The 22,615-nt window shown below is 40.3% G+C and overlaps 1 protein-coding gene and 1 long non-coding RNA gene across 2 annotated transcripts in view; both read left to right on the forward strand.

The window, feature by feature from the left end:
• LOC135224674 (uncharacterized) overlaps positions 1-22,615 on the forward strand; it is a 29,750-nt gene that overhangs the window by 1,135 nt on the left and 6,000 nt on the right. The gene's annotated exons all lie outside the window — the stretch shown is intronic.
• Positions 3,736-21,366, forward strand: LOC135225088 (RNA polymerase-associated protein CTR9-like). Its single transcript, XM_064264349.1, has 4 exons — positions 3,736-3,739; positions 14,001-14,220; positions 15,426-15,590; positions 19,847-21,366. The coding sequence occupies exons 1-4, from the start codon at positions 3,736-3,738 to the stop codon at positions 20,985-20,987; spliced, it is 1,530 nt and encodes a 509-aa protein (XP_064120419.1). The 3' UTR covers positions 20,988-21,366.

A 22,615-nucleotide genomic window follows, 5' to 3' on the forward strand; every position in this document is an offset into this window, starting at 1 on the left:
TGGTTTTGAAATTCTTATGCGGCAGGAAGTTCGCACCCATCTCGCAAGCGACCCTTAGAGATTTAACTAAGAAAACGTTATTTCTGATGGCTCTCGCCACAGCAAAAAGGGTCAGCGAGATTCAAGCAATGGAGAAGCAGGTAGGCTTCAGTCAAGGCGGAGCCGTTTGTTCTCTAAGGCTCGACTTCCTCGCTAAGAATGAGAACCCATCCAAACCCTGGCCGAGGACGTTTGAGGTTCCTAACCTCACAAACTTAGTGGGTCAAGAGGAGGAGAGACTCCTCTGCCCAGTTAGAGCTCTCAGGGCATATTTGTCACGAACAAAAAATTTAAGAGGATCATCCAGTGCATTATGGTGTTCCGTTAAGGATCCTGAAAGGCCCCTCTCGAAGAATGCATTGTCATTCTTCTCGAGGGAGACAATTAGAGAAGCTCATCTCTTATGTGAGGAGGAGAACTTCGGTCTCTTAAAATGTAAGGCCCACGAAGTGAGGGCGATTTCAACGTCATTGGCATATCAGAAGAATATGTCAGTTAGACAAATTATGGACTCGACGTTTTGGAGGAGCAACTCTGTTTTTGCTTCTCATTACCTCAGAGAGGTAAGAGTAGATTACGAGAAGTGCTACTCTCTGGGCCCATACGTAGCTACGTCTTCGTTATTGGGCGAAGGAGTTACTACCTCCCCTCAACCTTAACTTTTAGTGTGATAGACCTTTTATTTGAGGTTTGTGTTTTTTATGGTTGTCTGAGGAGTGGTCTGGTCGAGATGGCACCCTCAGTCTAGCTAGATAGATAAAATATCTAGTCTGCAAGGTTAGGTGGTTAGTTTGAGTAAGGTTGCAGTTAATTAAAAAGGAGAATAGGTAGTGCAGAAGTCTAGTCACGTTGTTGGTCTCGCCCCGTGTGACAGACTCTATTGAGTGTTTTCAGCATAGCAGGTCTCATCCTGGCTGGCACTCCTAAGGGAAAGCGACTCAAGAGGCAGGAACTTTTGAAGTCAGCTACCTTAGCAGGTAAGGAATCAAGGTTTTTACCTACAACTTTTAGTTGTTTCCCAACGATGTTTGGCTGTCTTTCACCACCTCCAATGTGTGAATCAGCTATATATATATAACTGCAGGTAAGTTCTATTCATAAAAATGAAGTATTTATGATAAAACAAAGTTTTTGATGAATCTTACCTTGGCAGTTATGTATATTTTAAGGCTCACCCACCACCTCCCCTCAGGAGACAGGTTGGGCAAGAGATGATCTTGAGGAATAGAAAATGGAATGGTTCCAAGTACCAACCTGTGGTTGTTAACCACCTAACCAAACACCTACCACTCGGCGGTTGCCGCGAGTTTTGAAAAATCTGCCGGACCGATGGAGACTATAGCTATATATATATAACTGCCAGGTAAGTATTAAAACTGTTTGTTTTTATCATAAATACTTCATTTTATCACACTAAAAAGTATCATGACACATCTCATTATTTCGTCACTTTGATATAATTTTAGCACCGTTTTAAATTATCCGTTACATGGAGTATTATATTTAAAAATGTGTGCAATTTCATGTAGAATACAACAAAAAATACTCATGATTGTAGCTTTTATCAGTTTTGAAATATTTTCATATAAATAACGATAAGTGCCAAAATTTCAACCTTCAGTCAACTTTGACTCTATCGAAATGGTCGAAAAACGCAATTGTAAGCTAAAACTCTTATATTCTAGTAATATTCAATCATTTGCCTTCATTTTGCAACAAATTGGACGTCTCAAGCACAATATTTCGATTTATGGTGAATTTATGAAAAAACTTTTTTATTACGTCCACGCGTTAACTCTTCCGATAAATGCGATTGTCCTAATGTTTGCACCATTTTAAATTTGCCATTACATAAAGTTTTATATATGGAAATGTGCACAATTTCATGCACAATACAACTAAAAACAACCCATGGTTGTAGCTTTTATCAGTTTTGAAATATTTTCATATAAATAACGATAAGTGCAAAAATTTCAACCTTCGGTCAACTTTGACTCTACCGAAATGGTCGAAGAACGCAATTGTAAGCTAAAACTCTTTATAATTCTAGTAATATTCAATCATTTACCTTCAATTTTGCAATGATTGGAAGTCTCTAGCACAATATTTTTGATTTATGGTGAAATTTATGAAAAAAAAAACATTTTCCTTATGTCCGCATGGTAACTCTTCCGAAAAAAATCAGAAATTTTTTCGTGCGATTGTCGAAATGTTTGCACCATTTAAAATTAGCCGTTACATAAAGTTTTATATATGAAAATGTGTGCAATTTCATGTAGAATACAACAAAATTATTGAAGGTTGTAGCTTTTCTCTTTTTCGAAATATTTGCGTATAAATCATGATAAATAGAAAAAACCACGTTCGGTCAACTTTGACTCTACCGAAATAGTCGAAAAACGCAATTGTAAGCTAAAAATATTACAATCTAGTAATATTCAATCATTTATCTCCATTTTGAAACAAATCCAAAGTGTCTAGCATAATATTTAGATTTATGGTGAATTTAAAAAAAAAAACTTTCTTTCCCTCAGCGCGTGGATTCTCCAATACAAATCTCCGAAATGCGTACATCGCATTCTCCTAATATTTGCTCCTTTTCATATTAGGCATTTTATAGAGTTTCATATATGAAAATGTGCACAGATTCATGAAGAATACAAACAAAAATATTTGAAGGTTGTAGCTTTTCTCATTTTTGCAATATTTGCATATAAAAAATATATATAAAAATTTCTACATTGTCAACTTTAACTTGTCCGAAATGGTCGAAAACTGCAATTCTAAGCTAAAACTCTTACATTATTGTAATATTCAATCATTTTTCTTCATTTTGAAACAAATTGGAAGTCTCTAGAACAATATTTAGATTTATGGTGAACTTTTGAAAAAAAAACTTTTTACGTCAGCACGTTACGAATTCATGCATCATTTTGTGATAATATTTTTTCTGTGTTGCTTTGATTGTTTTACAATGTGTTATATATCAAAATGATTGCAATTTAGTGTACAATGCAACGAAAAAAAAAGTAACTTGTTAGCTTTAACCGTTTTTCATACAGCTCGATTTGAATACAATTATGTATTAATTTTTTTTGTCGCTACCATATATTGCATTATTTATATATGATAATTATATTTTTTTTCAGTTCTGATGGTTGCATACTAAACTTCAGGCAATGACAAAAAAAGGAGCCAAAAATGAACTCTTAATCTTGAAAACTAAGCGTGCTGTGATTTTTTGAAAAAATTATTTTTTCCGCTTCCGCGCTCACTCCAAACCTGCCTCGGCATACGAGAGACGTTTTGGTTTTTAGGGCTTAGGCGTAAGAGGGTTAAAGAAGTTGAACAGCTAATTTGAAAGAAAGTAACATGAGTGAGAACCTGGCTGCTCTACGGAAAGTGTTAACTCTTACGTTATTTCCATAAGTTTTATTTCACAATTGATCCCTGATCCCCTTTATCTGCCGGAGAAGCCAGATTTGCTAAACAGTAAATGTGCCTTGCTGTCTAACTTCTCAATTGCCAGTTAATAACAGAAAGAAGCAGTTATTAGAAAAAATAGAGAAGACTATTTACATGTTCAGTGCAGCTGATACAGCAATATCTTTCAATAGTACTTGTTTGAAAGAGGGTCTCCTTCCAATAATAATAATAATAATAGTATTAATGATTTAATGAACATTACTTGGATAAATGGGTGAGATTATGTATGGTTGTTGAAGTGTTAAAACTAAACTTTTCATGTCTCAAATAACCCATTTTGCTTTGGGTAAATCAAGTGTTTGTAGTAGGTAACAAGGAATTTCAATACAATAAGATTTGGAAGTCAAATTGATTTATTGCAGAAATTACAAATACTCATACTGTACTATCAAAGAAAGTGATCTTAAGATTATATAGTAATTCACTCGGGCTGATGATTCAAATGTTTTAATTTCTTATGATTGGCCTGAAGTTCATTCCCTGTACTAGTAAGTAAAAATTATTTGGAAAGTTGGTTTACATCAGCCAAGTGGATGAGCTGGAATGCATATAAAATAAGTATGTACAGCAGTCCCCCCCATATTCACGGGGATGACCAGAGCCCCCTGCGAATAGTTAGAACCCACGAATAGTTGGAACCCCTATAAAAATGCTTTAAGCCTCCTATTTTGATAGTTAAAACTCAAGAAAAACCGGGCCCTGCGTTACTATCTTAGAAGGACTCGGCACCTTAGACCAGGCTGCCGCAGGCGTTTTGTCGGTACAGGCCGTACGAAGAAAGAGGTGTCTAAAACAGAGTCCAGCCTCTGAAGCACCGCCTGGCATATGAGCTCGGACTGATGTGCCAGAGAAGGCTCCGGAGACAATAAAGGGAGAGGCCACCAGAGTCATTCTGAGACCCTGTGAACCCAACAGCCTGTTCAGAACCTGACGGATCAAACAAAACGGAGGGAAGGCATACACCTCCAGGTTGTCCCAGGGATGTTGGAATGCGTTTTCTGCCAATCCCAAGGGATCTGGGACCACGGAACAGAACACTTCCAGCTTCCTGTTGTAACGTGTCGCAAAAAGGTCCAGCATGGGTCTCCCCCAAATATGGAAAAGCCTGTCCGCCACCACTTGATGAAGGGACCACTCTGTGCCTAAGATCTGATCCCTCAACGGGCTTCAGTCCCTCTCTAAGAACTATTTCTTTTGAGAGCTGGACTGGTGGGTAGGCCCCCAGCCAGTCTAGGATGTCTTATCTCCAAGATGAGTCTATCCTATTGTTAAGGACCCGGAGAGTTTGTTCGCATATGAACAAATGACAAATTTTCTAAGACAATTTGTATTTTTCATAGCTTCAAACCTGAGGTCTTAACGTTATACTGCCCGCCTCTAGCCGCCCCTCTTTTTGTTAAGTCATCCTGAGTTGGGAAAGACTGGCGTAGATGTTCGGCGTTTGACCACTCTTCACCCGATCTACGCATGCATTGCCAGATACCACAAGATTCCTTGCTTTCATCTACTTTTTTAACCGGGATCCAGCTAGGCGCTAGAAATTATACCCCCATTGCTAAACCCTCAGGTTTGTAGCTATGAAAAATACAAATTGTCTTAGAAAATTTGTCATGCGGCAGCCTTTGTCTAAGGTGCCGAGTCCTTTTAAGATAGTAACGCAGGGCCCGGACAGGGCACAACAAAAGCTCTTGAGCATCACCACCCACAAAGTCAGTCAGAGAGGGAATGGAGAACGAAGTGAACCTGTCATCATGCACCGAGGGATTTTGGGTCTTGGCCACGAACTCCGGAACAAATTCAAAGGACACTGACTTCCAACCACTGGTGTGCTTCACCTCATAACTCAGACCGTGGAGCTCTCCTACCCTTTTGGAAGATGCCAAAGCCAAAAGGAAAACTGTCTTAAGCGTCAGGTTCCTATCAGATGAGCGGCGCAAGGGCTCATATGGGCTCTTAGTCAAGCTCTTAAGCACCAAGGAAACATCCCACGTTGGGGGCTTGAGCTCTCTAGGAGAAGACGACTGCTCAAACTTCTTAACTAGCAGGGAAAGTTCCCAGGAAGAGGAGACGTCGATACCCTTCAGGTGTAACACCAAACTCAGAGTCACCCTGTAGCCTCTAATAGCAGACACAGACAAACGTTTCTCGTCTCTGAGGAAGGTTAAAAAGTCTGCTATTCGCTAATAGAGGTCGTGAGTGGAGAAAAACCCCGTTTACGACACCAATCACAGTAGATCGCCCATTTTCCTTGGTAAACTGCGGAGGTTGACTTCTTAAGACTGCTGGACATGTGCCCAGCTGACTTCTGAGAAAAGCCCCTCTCTCGGAGGAGATAGTTGATAGCCTCCAACTGTGAAGAGACAGGGATTCTACTGACTGGTGGAACCTTTCTGCATGAGGCGGACACAGGAGATGTCGCCAAGGTGGAATCTCCGACAACAACGATAGCAGATCTGGAAACCATTCCGCCTGAGGCCACAGCGGGGCCACCAGAGTCATTCTGAGACCCTGTGAACCCAACAGCCTGTTCAGAACCTGACGGATCAAACAAAACGGAGGGAAGGCATACACCTCCAGGTTGTCCCAGGGATGTTGGAATGCGTCTTCTGCCAATCCCAAGGGATCTGGGACCACTGAACAGAACACTTCCAGCTTCCTGTTGTAACGTGTCGCGAAAAGGTCCAGCATGGGTCTCCCCCCAAATCTGGAAAAGCCTGTCCGCCACCACTTGATGAAGGGACCACTCTGTGCCTAAGATCTGATCCCGGCGACTGAGTTTGTCTGCGACCACATTCCGTTTCCCTGGGATATACCTGGCTGAAAGCTCTACCGAATTGCTGATTGCCCACTGGTGAAGCTCGACGGTCAAGGCATGAAGCTGCTGAGAAACTAGGCCTCCCTGTTTGTTCACATAGGCTATCACCGTGGTGTTGTCCGACATGAGAACGTCAGAGTGACCCTCTACCATCCCGTGAAACTCCTTCAGACCCAGGAAAGCCGCCTTCAACTCCAAGACGTTGATATGCTGCTGCTTGTCCTCTAAACCCCAAACGCCTGAAGCGATGAGGCCACCTAATTGCGCCCCCCAACCTGCGAGGGAGGCGTCCGAGAATAGAAGGAAGTCCGGAGGGAGAGAGCGCAGAGGACGACTTTCAATAGATTCTGGTCGTCCAGCCACCAACGAAGGTCTTCTCTCACTTTCAAAGACAGTGGGACCATAAACAGGGGAGAGTCCCCTGCCAGAGACCAGAATTCCCCCAGTCTCCATTGCAGAGACCGAAGATGAAGGCGCCCATGAGGGACCAGCTTTTCCAGGGAAGATAGCACTCCCAGAAGAACCTGTCACTGATGAGCTGACTGATGCAACTGTGAGAGGAAGTTGCGCGCCACAGCCCGCAACTTCTCCAATCTCTGATCCGACGGGAAAACTCTCGCCACTGTCGTATCGATGACCATGCCCAGGTAGAGAATCCTTTGAGTGGGTACGAGGTTCGACTTTTCCTGGTTGACTAATATGCCCAGGTCCAGGCAGAACCGAAGAAGGGACCACTCTGTGCCTAAGATCTGATCCCGGCGACTGAGTTTGTCTGTGACCACGTTCCGTTTCCCTGGGATATACCTGGCTGAAAGCTCTACCGAATTGCTGATTGCCCACTGGTGAAGCTCGACGGTCAAGGCATGAAGCTGCTGAGAAACTAGGCCTCCCTGTTTGTTCACATAGGCTATCACCGTGGTGTTGTCCGACATGAGAACGTCAGAGTGACCCTCTACCATCCCGTGAAACTCCTTCAGACCCAGGAAAGCCGCCTTCAACTCCAAGACGTTGATATGCTGCTGCTTGTCCTCTAAACCCCAAACGCCTGAAGCGATGAGGCCACCTAATTGCGCCCCCCAACCTGCGAGGGAGGCGTCCGAGAATAGAAGGAAGTCCGGAGGGAGAGAGCGCAGAGGACGACTTTCAATAGATTCTGGTCGTCCAGCCACCAACGAAGGTCTTCTCTCACTTTCAAAGACAGTGGGACCATAAACAGGGGAGAGTCCCCTGCCAGAGACCAGAATTCCCCCAGTCTCCATTGCAGAGACCGAAGATGAAGGCGCCCATGAGGGACCAGCTTTTCCAGGGAAGATAGCACTCCCAGAAGAACCTGTCACTGATGAGCTGACTGATGCAACTGTGAGAGGAAGTTGCGCGCCACAGCCCGCAACTTCTCCAATCTCTGATCCGACGGGAAAACTCTCGCCACTGTCGTATCGATGACCATGCCCAGGTAGAGAATCCTTTGAGTGGGTACGAGGTTCGACTTTTCCTGGTTGACTAATATGCCCAGGTCCAGGCAGAACCGAAGAAGACGATCCCTGTCTTGCAGCAGCTTTTCCCTGGAAACTGCCAAGACCAACCAATCGTCGAGGTACCTCAGCAAACGGATCCCCTGAGCATGGGCCCACCTTGACACGAGAGAGAAGACCCTTGTGAATACTTGAGGGGCTGTGGTCAACCTGAAGCACAAGACGTTTGAACTCGAAGATCTTGCCCGCCAGAGAGAAGCGAAGAAACTTCCTGGACATGGGATGAACAGGGATTTGGAAGTATGCGTCCTTCAAGTCTATCGACAGCATGAAGTCGCCTTCCCTCATGGCTGCCAACACCGAGCGCGGGGCCTCCATATTGAACCGTGTTTTTTCTGATGAAGCAATTCAAGGTGGATAAGTCGATCACAGGCCTCCATCCTCCCGATGCCTTGGGCACCAAAAAGAAGATGTTGACTGTAAAAACTGCCGGGGGTGGGGTCCCAAGATGGTTGACTGTAACAACCCCGGGGGGTGCCCAAGAAAGATGTGACTGTTAAAACCCTCTGGGGACGGACCGCACTACATCCCGCTATCGCATCCTTGTCCAGCATCTTCTGCACCTCCTCCTGAAGAGCCAAGAACTTCAGAGATTCTGGGGGATATGTCTTCCTGAGCTGTGGCTTGTCCGACAGAGGAGGAGAGAAGTCGAATGGCAACAGGTATCCCACCCGAAGGACATCTACCACCCACTTCTCCTCCGTGTAACACTGCCACTTGGCCCAATGGCCAGCCAGGCACCCCCCCACCCGTGGCGCAGGAGAGGAGAGGCGCCCAACCTACCGACGGCCCCCTTGACCTCTGCTCCTAGGGCCTCTTCTTGGGTTTAAAGGGAACGAGAGCGAAAGGGGCGTTGATCCTGAGACTTGAGCTGTGACGAACGGGAAGGCCCTGCCAAACTCGAGGTCCTCGATGGCCTACCAGGGGAGGATCTCCTCGATTGCTGCTGGACTAGAGGAGGAAGGGGGCCAAACGTCTCGAGGGCGGGACTCTGATTTAGACACAGCCTGGTGCACCAGACGGTCCCTTGGTGTCCAGCCCGGTCTATCGCATTGTCGAGTTCGGTCTGTGGAAACAAAAATTGCAATTCTAACAGGTCACCGTTCCTCAAGGCCAGCAAAGACTCGGTGTCAAGTGACCTCTCCATCCTAGACAAAGCCGCGTCCCTCCTAACCAGAAGAAGATTAGTCCATAAATTGGCACTTGAGGTGAGCCAAATAAGAAAACGCCTTGCCCCCGGATTGCAAAAGACTGGCAAGCAAGGGGGCACTCACCAACCCATCAGGGGACCTGTCAGAACCTATCTTGGCAATCACCACAGACCAGAGGTCCAGCCAAGAAACTGTCTGCAACATGGAGGCCGCCGTAGATTCCAAGGCTAAGGCGTCTTGCGGAGATAAGGACAGAGCCACTGACCTCACCTGTTCCAAAGTAAAACCCGGCTTCAGGCGAATGACATCTGGGTTAAGGTGGCGTGACAACAGAAATGCAGAGCTCGTAGCATAGTACTTCCTATGCCTTGTGAGAGGTGGGGGTAGGAGTTTGGTAGAGTCCCTAGAGCGAAGTGAACCGTCCCGGTCAGAAACAGAGGCGTTAACCTTCTGCAAGACCGACTGAACGTCCCCTGACAACGGCAGCTGGAGAGATGATTTGGGGTCCTGAGCAGCTCCCACCAAGGCTTCCAAGCAAGAAGGAGTGTAGGACGACCGATCCTGAGTCCTACTTTCCAAATTGTTGAACCCACGAATGAGATCAACAACCTCCGAAAAGGAAGACAGAAACTCCTGCGTGTCCCCTTCTTCCTGCTCTGGCACCGGCGACTGATGACGAGAAGGATGTGTAGCCTCCTCTTAACGCGTTTTCTTCCCCCAAATTCACAGAAGGGTTAGTAGGCAAACAGTCTGAAATCTCTACTAGCCTATCTGGGCTGGGTCCAAGCGTCAGCCTCCGAGACGGACCCACTGAAACATTAGGCACATCACTTACCTCAACAGGTGACTCCAGAAGGCCATGAACAGACATGGACGTGGCAGCTGTACGTACGTGAGATGCGGGGGAAACTCAAGCGCTCGAAATTGACGGAGAATCCCTTATAGTGGAAGACTTGGAAGCAAGCAAACACTCCGGCTGCACCACCTCCGTGCTCACTATCTTCGACCTCTTGACAGGCGCCTTCAGGTCTTTACGGCAACGAATAGGCCTGGGAGAAGAAGGGGCACTACCATCACGTGCACGGATGGGGTAGGTTGCCACACGCTCGCGATGTGCAAGGACAGGGAGGGGGAGTAGGGTGGTTGCACATACGAGGTTTGGCGGCGAAGCAACCCCTGCAGAACACACATCACTAACACTGCCCAAAACCACAGCACTCTTGGGAACACGTCCGTGCTGTTCCTCTCTCGGCGGCGAAGGAAGGGTAAGGTCCTTAACCTTCCAATGCCTAACACGCCCACGAGGCGTAGAGGGGGAAGAGGGAGAGGGAGACCGCACTAGCTTCTTATGCGCACTCTTCTCGGAAGGCGGGGACGAAGCAACGCGTTTCCTACCAGTCCTCCCAACCAATAAGGCAGCCAACTTCACATCCAAAACAGAGTCCAGCCTCTGAAGCACCGCCTGGCTTATGAGCTCGGACTGATGTGCCAGAGAATGCTCCGAAGACAAGGAAATGAGATGTTTCGAACTGGGCGGCAGAGATGACGTCACGTCGAAGAGAGGCGGCTCGGAGGCGACTGGAAGATACGTCATCGATGAGAGTGACGTCACAAGCAGCGGTGACGTCACGACCTCCTCTCTGAGGGAGGGGGAAAGAGACGCCACTGGCGGAGGAATACACAAAGATGGGCCCCGTGATGACAACAACCGGGCTGATGCCGCAGCATCACTCTGAGACAAGGCGGCGGCAGACACTGGCGGAGCAATACAAGCCGACTCTGGAAGAGAAGAGAATGATGAAAATACCTCACCCTTCTCGGGAATCAAAAAAACTCCCGAAGAAGAGGGGGCTACATTACAAATAATACCCTGGCGACCTCCTGATACTTCCATCGACGAATCATTGGAAGAAAAGGAAGGAGAAGCAGGGGCAACGCTACTATGGGGGTTGACTACTGCGGAAGACGAAACATTGGGAATAGGAGTAAAGCCCTCCCAAGAAGGAAGAGTGGAGACTCTCCGACGTTCCCTCTTACCATAAAACTTCCTCCACTGCTCCAAAAGGCCATGCCCGGCATTCCGTACTAGGATTCGTAATCGTACAAAAATTGGAACGGCACCTACTGCAAGTGATGTGAGGGTCTGTCGCTGACGAAGCCAAGAAACGAGAAACGTAAAACTCCGAGGAATTCCGGGTGGCACCAACGCTGACGTCGAGAAGGAGCAGAAGAAGCCATAATATTAGGTAAAAACACACACAAACACACTAAAGGAACGAAACGGGCAAAAAACCGGGAAAAAGGCCAAGAGAGGAAAAATCCCAACTCTCGTCCAGAGGTGGTAAAGAAAGACTGGCGTAGATGTTCGGCATTTGACCACTCTTCACCCGATCTACGCATGCGTTGCCAGATACCACAAGATTCCTTGCTTTCATCTACTTTTTTACCAGATCCAGCTAGGCGCAAAAAATTATCCTATTGTTAAGACCGAGGGTTTGTAGCTATGAAAAATACAAATTGTCTTAGAAAATTTGTAATTTTACCTTTTTTTTCATAGTTTTATCACAAAAAGTGCATTTTATGATGAAACTGATAAAAAAACAGGAATTTGTGGATATTTCTCATAGAAAAATACCGCGAGTAGGTGAATTTTCCTTGAATAATCCGGGGAAATGTTCCAGAGAAATCCACGAATGCGTAGTCCACGAATCCGGGGAGTCCACTGTACAGTAATACCACGGGTTACAAATTTAATCCGTTCCGGAACCCGCTTCGTCACCTAAAAAATTCGTAACCTAAATGGATTTTCCCATAAGAATGTTATAAAAAGCAAATAATGCGTTCCACCCGCCCATAAATGACCATTTCATTTCATATTTTTCCATTTATTTTTGTTGACTAAGGTTGAAAATTCGTGTAGGAATTAAATAAAATTTATAAAATTGAAGAATGAAATTAAATATAAACACTAAATTTAATATGCATGTACAGTAAAACCTGAACTTTACCTTAGGTGAGTGTGGCTGCTGGCTTGATGGAGACAGGAGGAGGGGAAGGAGGAGGAGGAGAGGGTTAAGGCTTATGGGGGAAATCTCCCTCCATGAACACTTCTGGAAGACTTTCTGGTTCTTTCTCTCAAGAGCAGCATTCACTACTATCACTGCTACTAATAACCTCACTAATCTTACGCTTACGCGTCACTGTGTCGTCTTTCACAATTTTGACAAAATATTTTTCTATGGAGGCTTGCTTTTGCCTGTTCTTTAAAATTTTATAGAAATGACCCACTCCATTATTAATCAACAAATTTGGCTTCATTTTTACTTAAATCATCGTAGATCTTACGAACCTTTTTGCAAATGATGCTCTCACTTACGGAATCTCCTGCCAGCTGCTTCTCGTTAATCCAAACCATAAGCAAATTTTCTACGTCGTCGAGAATACAAGGCCGTTGTTTCATCAATACTGTGACACCTTTCGATACATTACTGGCTTTAATTTCTTCCTTTTTCTTCAAAATAAGTGCAGATCGTTGATTGCGACCGCTTGTAGAATGCTGCAATGTCTTTCACGCGCTCGCCTTTATCATGCATTTGGATAATTTCCTTCTTCATTTCGACCGTAATCATCTCCTTCTTTCTCGTGCTTTCCTTCTTGCTGCTTGCCTTCGTCATCTTGGGAACCATTGTCTTTAGTATTTGAGTAATAATAACATATAAGCACTATCACAGAAACACAACGCTATGCAAATTTGAGAGTGTATCACAGACAAATGCGTTCAATCTTACCGCCACCGAGAGAGTGAAAGAGTTATGGGGGAAAAGGGATGCGTGGGAGGAAGTCACATGACCCTTGTTAAGTTTTGGCCAAGAAAAATGCGTTCGCAGATCCCACGCTCATCCGATGTAAACAATGCAGGCGGCCCACGAGGGAAATTCGCACATTCGTATTCGAGCGAAATTCGGATTCTAGGATGAGGGCGTCACTTCTTAAGTTAAAAAAATTCGTATACTAATCGGTTCGTAACCCGAGGTATTACTGTATAGTATAGTGGATAGCAAGATCACTTTGTGAAGGTTGCCAAAATGATATATAAGAGAAAGCTGAGATGAGAAGGATAAAAAAATAAGTTGATTCGGGATTGTCAGTCGAAGCAAAGTAAGAGTTCAAATGTTTAGAGTAACTTCCCCAAAATGGAAATTTGAGCCAAGTGGCTGCCATTAAAATCAAATTGATATTTATCTTCCACCTGCAATGGAAAGAGGTGGAGGGAATCCAGTTCTAGTTGGCACATGCATACATACAGTACTATCCTACATTGGTTTAGATAACTTGTTTGATTTTATTAAGTTGTGTAACCAGACCACTAATAGTGCTGGGCCAAAGGATTTTTATGTATTAGTGATAAGATTAATATTGCAGCTTTTTAAAAGTGTTATAATTAAGTAGATAGGAAGTTTTGGAGATTCTGACAAAATGTTTGTAATTTATTTTTCCCAAAACGTAACATTTGCTTTCAGTTATATTTTAGATATTTACACATTTAACTGTTAATGTTAGTTTACATTCTGTATGCATATTAATCGTATTATGTGGGCTCTTCGTCAAATACCCTTGGATCAAACAAGAGTGAACCAATTCTAAGGCAAGTCAGAGTTACTTGTGTGTTTCATTAATTTTAGAAAAACAGTTTGGATGTACTTTGTTTCGATATCTTAACAAGGGCATAGGTTACAAGAAAGGCTCATGAAACTAGTAATGTTCAATATCCTAATAGTAGATTTAGAATGAAGGCAGTGGGAGGTTTATCAAAAGAATTTGCAATGTGGGTGTCCCTCAAGGATCAGCACTCTACTGCATTCAGTTGTCTACAATAATGTAGGTTGTTTCGTTATAGAATACCAGATTTATTTTGTAATGCGTAAAGTGCTATTTTTTAACATAAAGGAAACTTTCATATGATTATTTGTTTATAAGGTCATATTTTAATCCTTTTACATTTATTCAACAGGAACGTTCGTTTACCTACAAGGCAGTTGTTTGAGTATTTGCTGATCAGAATATTTGGGATATTCCAGCTGCTGCTCACAATTGACGATCTGTGCCTTGCGGTTGGAAAGATTCTTATTGGAAATCTCAAAAGAGGTTATGACTACAAGGCTGCATTGGCATTTCTCCCAGCTGTAGCAAGACTAAGGTAAGAAATTATCAGCTTGCTAAGTATTTGAATGAGGGAAACTGTAAGTAAGAACGCCTGTAGTTAAGCAGTTATATATCTGAGAGAGCTGTTTTATTCACTTGTTTAAAGGTATAAAAGGTTTATGTTCTTGGTACCTAAAAAGCATCTTCTATATTACTGTTGTTGTTGATCATACTAGAATCGTTTAGACTATTTTAAATTTCTATTGAAAACAAGTTTACTGTTAATTTTCTTTCAAATTCAAAATATGCGCTGTAAAAGGTATGTATCCTGGTGTAAATAGAAATCTAATGTAGCAGATTTTTATGTGTATATAATATAGTCCATGTCCAAAGGTAGGGAAACATGTAACAATTCATTTATTATTGAAAGTTCTCGCCAGCAATAAATCCAGCAATGGTTTGTGTCTGAAACACCCCCCTAAATAAATATGTTGTGGTAAAAATACCTCAATCATAAGAAAAAACGGTGACATTTCCGATGGGATGTTTGTGCTACTTCAAAATTCACATTTGTTCTTATTAAGGAGCAAATCTTTGTCTTTATATGGATAATGTTACCTCAGTTTTTTGGATTTTGTTACTTACTGGGTGCATCCTAGTCCAGTTGCGGGTCCTAGTGTGCATTTTCTGTGCGGATTCTGGTCCAAATGCCATTTTCTTCTAAAACCCTCCAACCCTGGAGCATACTTAGAAAAATAGGGCAATGATTTCCTGATCCAGTCTTACTGACTGAAATCACATTATTTTGTGTTTGTGTTATTTTTTTTTCACATAGCAGTACAACTTCCTCAACTTTCAAGTGGCTCTAATTTTTTACCTCACATTCCAGAACAAATCCTTTTAGCTAGTTCTTTTAAGGTTTAGAAATATGATTCAAGGCTCATTCATCTCAATCTGATTTGTAGCAACAATATACTACATAATCTGAAAGGGAAAGCCTGACTTGAAAACATTACCATGAAAAATGGATAACTTGGGGAGCACACTCTTGGATTATCTACATTAAAATTTGTACAAAATACCACTTTCTTAGCTTGTTTCAATGCATAGAACAGTTTTTAAACATGTTTGATGCCAATGATAGGAGAGGGATTATGACAGAAGCATAAGAAAGTATACGTACAGTTTGTGGGCTCTAATTAGATTGTTGTCTTTTTTCTTTCATTGTTTTTCTTCCTTTGTTTTTTTTTTCTCTTTCAGAGTGCTCACTCTTTACTACGCTCAACATCTGGCTTATTTGTATGATGAAGTTTTCCCGACTCTTCAGTACTTGAAAGGTCGTTCAAGGTTCAGCTTGTGTCAGAGTTCATCTCTATCACAAGAACTGATAGATCACTGCCAATATGAAAAGGATGAGGATACAAGGTAATTAGTTATGCAACATTAAATGTACTTTTGTCTTTATTTTGAAATGTGTAGAATAGTGCTGTTGGTATCTAGAACCTGAATCCCATAGGAGGTTAGTGACATCATTGCACATCACATAGTGCAGTGGGTATTACTGTAGGGTGTTTGCAGTGTCCCCTTCAACCCTTAGTCACACCCACATTTTAGCCTTTTACTTTACCTCCATTCTGGTTTCCTTTCTGAAGCCTTGCTATCTAGCCTCGTTAACTATGACTTCTTAATGTTGATTTTTCTCTCACAGTTCTACCTTTGATCATTTTTCTATACCTCCCTTGTTCTGTCCAATCACTCCAACTCCTTTTCACTGTCTGAAGAGCTGAATGCGCTTGGCTTGGCTGCCTAAATTTCATTAGCCCTCAATGGACGGATATGCTCACATGAGTAACAATAACAAGTTTTGGGTGGACGACAGATTTACTCTTGGTGAGTAACAGTATTACATGCCATCGATTTGGGGGAGGTGGCTGGGAAAGAGGTGTCATTTCCCCTAAATTCACCAATGGGAACTTTTAGACTGGCTAAAATCAAGTGGGTAGCTCATGAGAGAGTTAGTTGTGATCTTGACTTGAAGGAAGCATGTACTCTCTCTCTCTCTCTCTCTCTCTCTCTCTCTCTCTCTCTCTCTCTCTCTCTCTCTCTCTCTCTCTCTCTCTCTCTCTCTCTCTCTCTCTCTCTCTCTCTCACACAATGTCTTTTCTCATAAATTTGCTCATAAATATACCCAGGAGTTGCTGTTGGTTTTACGTAGTTGTTATCTTTTATGGTAGTATGACAGTTATAATTGTAATTTTGCAAAGAAAAGTACAAAGAAATATTAGAAAAGACATGTACAGTACAATCTAAAAAAGTTACTACATCTTCGATCTCAATAAATTTACTTAAATATTTTACAAAAAATAAACTCAGAGCTATGATGTTGTATGAGCTGTAATTATAATTTTACAAAATAAAATAAATTTATTATAAAAACACATATAATTTGGTAAAATTTACAATTGTCATGTAAAAGAGGCCCCAGAAGGGGTTGTAAATAGTAATTTTCAACTTTTTGTAAAAGGTAAGGAAAATTATTTGTTTATTTTTTTCTTACACCTTGTGCATTTGCGCAACTTCCTCTCCTTTTATGTACTTTTTTCTGAAATTGGCTGAGCTCTAACTGGATCCAGCTAGGCACTTGAAAATTATCCTATTGTTAAGACCGAAGATTTGTAGCTATGAAAAATACAAATTGTCTTAGAAAATTTGTAATTTTAAACCATATTTCCAGGTAATGTTTTTCTAAAAGACTTTTTATTCTCTTGACAACAAACTAATTACTATACATATATGACTCATTTCATGATTTCATGACCAGAAAATGTTCCCAGACACAAATTCTTTGAAAGGAAAGAGTAACAGCTGTTCATTGGTACTGTTTGCTTGTACAGATCTGATGGTCAATAGTTGTCAGCCTAGGTTGTTCTTCGATTTTCTCTTTGAAGTTTCAACTACACTTACTTTAGTAAGCCATAAACCTACCAATCAGTTGTTCTGCCCCTTTCCGATTGCTTGCAAAAATATGTCTTTCTATGTGTTCAGTCAAGTACCCAGAGTTACCATCTCCCCTGTTAACCTTTGTTTTAATGATATTATCTTTAAGATCAAATTGCTGACCTCAAAACATGAATTGGTTTGAATCTTTTTGAGTGTGTACTCTAAATTAGATAATTACCCAATTTCCCTTTTGCCACCTATTTGTTTTCCCATATTAAAACAATTTGTCTAGAATTCTGTAAGAAGAAAGAAAACTAGTTGCATAAAATATATCTATTTTCAGCTGAAAATTATTCACCATAGAAGAAAGGCCCTCAGAACAATTATACAGGATAATAGAAGTGAAATTTCATAATAATTAGCAAGAGGGGCTAAGACATGAATTGTGCTTGAAAAGATTAGAATATTAAAAATAATACAAATTACAATAAGGAATACAACAAAAAGATAAATGTACACAGTATTTTGGTGTTGTCATTGATCTTTCATTTTTAGGTAGACATTTTCCTTTTCTTTTCACCCTTGGGTATTGCATTATTACTGTAATTCTGTGGGCTACCCCAATACCAGTTTTTCATGTATCCTCTTTGTATCTCTTGCACTGTTTCATTCCACTATCTAGAATTGAGTACTTACTTCAAATTGTATTCTTGAGAATGCCCTAGAGCAAAAGCAGAAGGTCTTGCATTTTATTGTTTCACATTCCTTGTGGCCATATACTCTTTATAGGTACAGTATTACCTCGAGATACGAAAGCCAATGCGAAAAATTTTACTGCTCTACATACGAAAGGTTTTCAAGATACGAAAGGTTGTTGCTGTAAAGTCCCGAGATTTGCCCGGACCACCGAGAACAATTTTAAAACTCCCGCGCTGCCAACTGAGTAAACTCGCCACCATCCTCCCACTCTCCCATTGGTTCCTGATGCTAGTCACCCCATAAGGTCCTGCTCTCCTATTGGTCAGCATCTACCCCTTGTGCTTTAAGTATTCTATTGGTAAAAGGATGCTGTAAATTGAAAAACTTATTCATGCAATACATTTAATGAAAAAAACATTAGGTAAAGATAGAATAAAGAATAGAAATGAACGGTTATTATACTGTTTGGTAGTTTCAGTAGTTGAAGAGAGATAATAAAAATTTATGGCTTACTGTGTAAAGTGATTGCTTGTCGATCGTTCGATACTCGTAAGTGCTGGATGTAAACAGACGTTTGGAAGCTTTTTTTTGTTTGTTTAATATAGTTAATGGTTACTTAATAATTACTTGAAATGAGTACATGCAATACATTTAATAAAAAAATTGTGAATTAGATATCATAAAATATAAAATAAATCAGACTGCCAACAAATACGTATTTTTTAGAATTCTTCTTCTGTTTTATTATTACGTTACGTATACGTATGTTTCATTATAGCTGTCAGTAACTTGGTATCTCCATTAGGTAAAGATAGAATAAAGAATAGAAATGAATGGTTATTATACTTTTTGGTAGTTTCATTAGTTGAAGAGATATACTTATGACAATTTATGGCTTACTCTGTGCTAGGAAAAATGATTGCTTGGCGCTCGTTCGATACTCGTAAGACGGGTAAGAGCTGAATGTAAACAATCGATTGGAAGGTTTGTTTTTTGTATGTTTGTGTATTATAGTTAATGATTAATTAATAATTATTTGAAATGAGTACATACTGATTATTTATACATTTTATTGGCATATTCTAAGCTTTTAGCTCTTAGGTTTAGATGTCAGAATCATAGACTAGGCTACAGTAACAACCGCTAATATAGGCTAGGCTTATTGCTAAGGGACATAGGTATGCTAAAGTCCTAATATATGGAGTAAAAATGGGGTTGAACATTACATGCAGTTGAATATTACTCAAGTATGTACAGTATTTTGCCTTTTTGGAGTCATATTTCTTCCGTCGGATCGGCGTTGTAACCCTAGAACATGTGTTTTAGGCCTGGAAATATAATTTACTGGGATGTTTTTGGAGGGCTTGGAACGGATTAGCCATTTTACATGTAAAATGTGTTCCAAGATACAAAAAACTCATGATACGAAGGCCTCCTCGGAACGGATTAATTTCGTATCTCGAGGTACCACTGTATATGTATAAATATAAATATTTAAGTATAAAGTTACCTTAACTTTCATAACTGCTGTATTTTATGAAGGTAGTACTACATTATGTTTTCTGAAGAATTGAAATATATAGTATGGTGGCTTTGATAGTGGTAGTTAATTATGTATACTTTTTATGCATGTAATGATAATATTGGTTATTTGTTTTTAGTATTTTATATGTACATATGTTTATATTCTACATTACAGGTACTGTAAACATTTGAGGACTGTGACTTATTATGTACCCTGTGGGTATTACAAGTGAACTCAATGATGGATGGTACAAGGAATGTCCAGCATAAATATGCATGCACCTCTTGTACATTTATGTTGTCCATCATTGGGTTCAATTATGTATACTTTTTTTTACTTTATTTATGACTATTGTTTGTGGTTAAATAGGATAAAAAAACTAGTCTTCTGGTGTTAAGGGCTGCAATGGAAGTTGATTCCATAATGCAGAGGCAAATTTTGAACTCTTACTACTTTACATGCATTTTGAGGGGCCCATTTTCATTGTAACATTAACATGAATCTTGTATATATTCAGGAGTGTAACTTCACAGAAGATTGAATCAGGAGTTTTGGATATTTTTGTGGAGTCCAAAGAGATGCCCCTAGAAGTAAGTGATATATTATCAAGATTTGGAGAGAAATTTGGTTTTAAGGTATGCAGTGATGATGACAAGGATGATAGTTCAAGTGATGAAACACATGATACAAATTACCTTAAGAATGTGAGTGGTTTTACACCAAAAGTTGAGGTTTCAAAAAAAGTTATGGGTCTTTCTGAACCTCAAACAAAGAAAGAACTAAAACTTTCGGAGAAGGAGAAAGATCTTATAAGTCTACTTGATATTCTTAATGATAATCTGGATGAGAATACAACAGGGTCTACTTTAAATAGTCATGAATACAATGAAAAATCAGAGAGTAAGACTAAGAGTTCATTACATGTCGACTCTTTAATGAGGTCAGAAGATCTTGGGGAAATCATTGATAGTAATAAAACAGGAAATAAAAAGAAGAAAGATAAGCAAAAGAAAAGAAAGATTAGTGAATGTGAAGTTTCTGGTAAGAATGCAGTTGAGGAGGGAAAAGGTGTGAAGAAAAAGAAAAAGCTTTTACATCAGTCTGGTTCTGTAGCTACAGATGGAAAGTTAAGTAAGATGACTGTTAATGATAAAGATGAGAAAGTGGAATCAAACTTTAGTCTTAAAAAGAAAAAACGTAAACATGATACTGTTAATGATGAAGATGAGAAAGCAGAATCAAACTTTAGTCCTAAAAAGAAAAAACGTAAACTTGATAAAGGTCGTGATTGTTTAGTTTCTTTGGCAGAAAATGAAAGGAGAATTGTGAAAAACAAAAAACACAAAAGTCAGACTAAAGCTGAAGATGATGATAGAGTTCAAAATAGATTAGAGGATTGGGGAATAGCAACAGAATCTAATGTATCACAAAATAATCATGAATCAACTGAAATAAGGAAAAAGGAAAAAAGTAGCTTCCATATGAAAAAAGATAAAAAGAAAAAATGTAAAAAAATGGATGACCAAAGTATTGTAGTCTGTGTTCCCAATGAACTTTCCATTGATAGTGTAATAGTGAATAAAGACAAAACTGTGAAAAAGAAAAAAAAAAAAAAAGGTTCATTTGTGAATGAGGCATATGACAAGAATAGTATCTGAAAAGGAGTAAAAAACAAGGTAATTGTTCTATTGTTTGAAAAGGAGAAACTCAATTGCAGAAACAAGAAAGAAGTAAGGTACTGAAGACAGGTGAAGGAATGTTTAAGGTTGTTTAATGTAGGTGACTATGTATAAGGATGCAGATGGGAATACAAGCTGTGTATTGTAAAGATGTATAATTTCGGACTGCAATGAAAGGCAATAGGTAGCTGTGATAAAACATCTACCTTTGATAATTGGATAGGATAAATTGAATTATAGCATTGTTATTATAAAAGAACAGGAAAGAAAGTTTATAACTATATCTAATAAGGATATATGACATGAAATTAAATAATTGTCAGTGTGGAAATGAATAAATATCGGTTTATTATACATACGTATTGGTATTTTGCTCCCTTATTTTGAGTAAATAAAAGTGTCCTTGCAGATTTTTTATTATAATATTTAGCGTATTGATGTTTGCTTACTGCTGATTTTATCTATTGACAGTAACTTTATCTTTTCGTGCCCTTTTTTTTCTCCAAACATAGGTATTTTATTTTAGGAAAGCCTGCCATTGAAGTTGGTGGTTTTTTATCTTGTTCTGTAGAACATGAGCACATTATAAAAAATAATAACAGTATTTATATTAATATTGTATTGTACTGTAATATTAATAATAAGTTGGAAGTATTGGGAAATGCCCTTGAAAGTGATGAGATTTCATTTGAAACCAGACTGCATATTATATGCAAGACAAGATTAGACAAGTTGTAACATAGAAATAGTTGCCGGGTTACTGTGGTTTGCTAGGGATAAGAGCAGAATCATAGGAAGGTATTGTACAATTTTATATGAAAATGAAAGAGGGGAATGGAGAAGAGAGGACTGAGAGTAAGCAAATAACAAATCAGTGTAATTGACATATCTGTAGAAAAGACATGAATATACAAAAATAAAATCACTCACCATTACTAAAAAAATTGTGAGGAAGTAAGACCAGTTGGTTATGCTTCATTCAGAAAAACTATAGGGTTTTAAATGTTATTAATGAGCTGGAAAGCCAAACTAGTAAGTAAACATACACATATATGATCAATACCCAAGCTGCTCTCCACCCTTTTAAGGACATGGAGGAACCTGGCAAATGTCTGGGTGAAATATATATCCCATTCCTCCAAAACCTGCTACCCCAAGCTCATAAAGATGGGAAAGATGTGGCCAAAGAAAATCTATTAAGCCCTGAGCAGGGCTTGAATGCAAGATTACAGCAGTAGGACGTCCAAGCAATAGCACCAAGCTACTTGGTTTTTTAAATAGTCCCACATTAATTAAGTGTTGTAGGTAGTGATTAGCAACAGAAAAACGAGAATACAAACATGTTAACAAGAATACAAACATGATAAAGTATAGATAACTTGACTGAAGTGATAAATCTTTAATATTGCAATTCAGTGGTTTGGAGTTTTAAAAGGGGGTTACCAGCAAAAAGTAAAACCTGATGAGATGCAGAGTTTGTATTCCAACAATACTTACCAGTCTTGTTGTTACTAGCCAGAGAAGGAAGTGAAAAAGCTTGAGTAAAATAACACAAGAATTAAATGCAGGCAAAGCCAAGGGAAACTGCCCATGGCTGAGGTCGAGGT

Source organism: Macrobrachium nipponense, chromosome 12, assembly GCF_015104395.2.
Source record: "Macrobrachium nipponense isolate FS-2020 chromosome 12, ASM1510439v2, whole genome shotgun sequence".
In the NCBI taxonomy this organism is placed as follows: Eukaryota; Metazoa; Arthropoda; class Malacostraca; order Decapoda; family Palaemonidae; genus Macrobrachium; species Macrobrachium nipponense.

Bases quoted from the DNA above. Each gene is read 5' to 3' on its own strand.
- LOC135225088 (XM_064264349.1), top strand. The intron at 14,221-15,425 runs GTAAGAAATTAT...TTTCTCTTTCAG, and splicing joins CCAGCTGTAGCAAGACTAAG to AGTGCTCACTCTTTACTACG. The intron at 15,591-19,846 runs GTAATTAGTTAT...GTATATATTCAG, and splicing joins GAAAAGGATGAGGATACAAG to GAGTGTAACTTCACAGAAGA.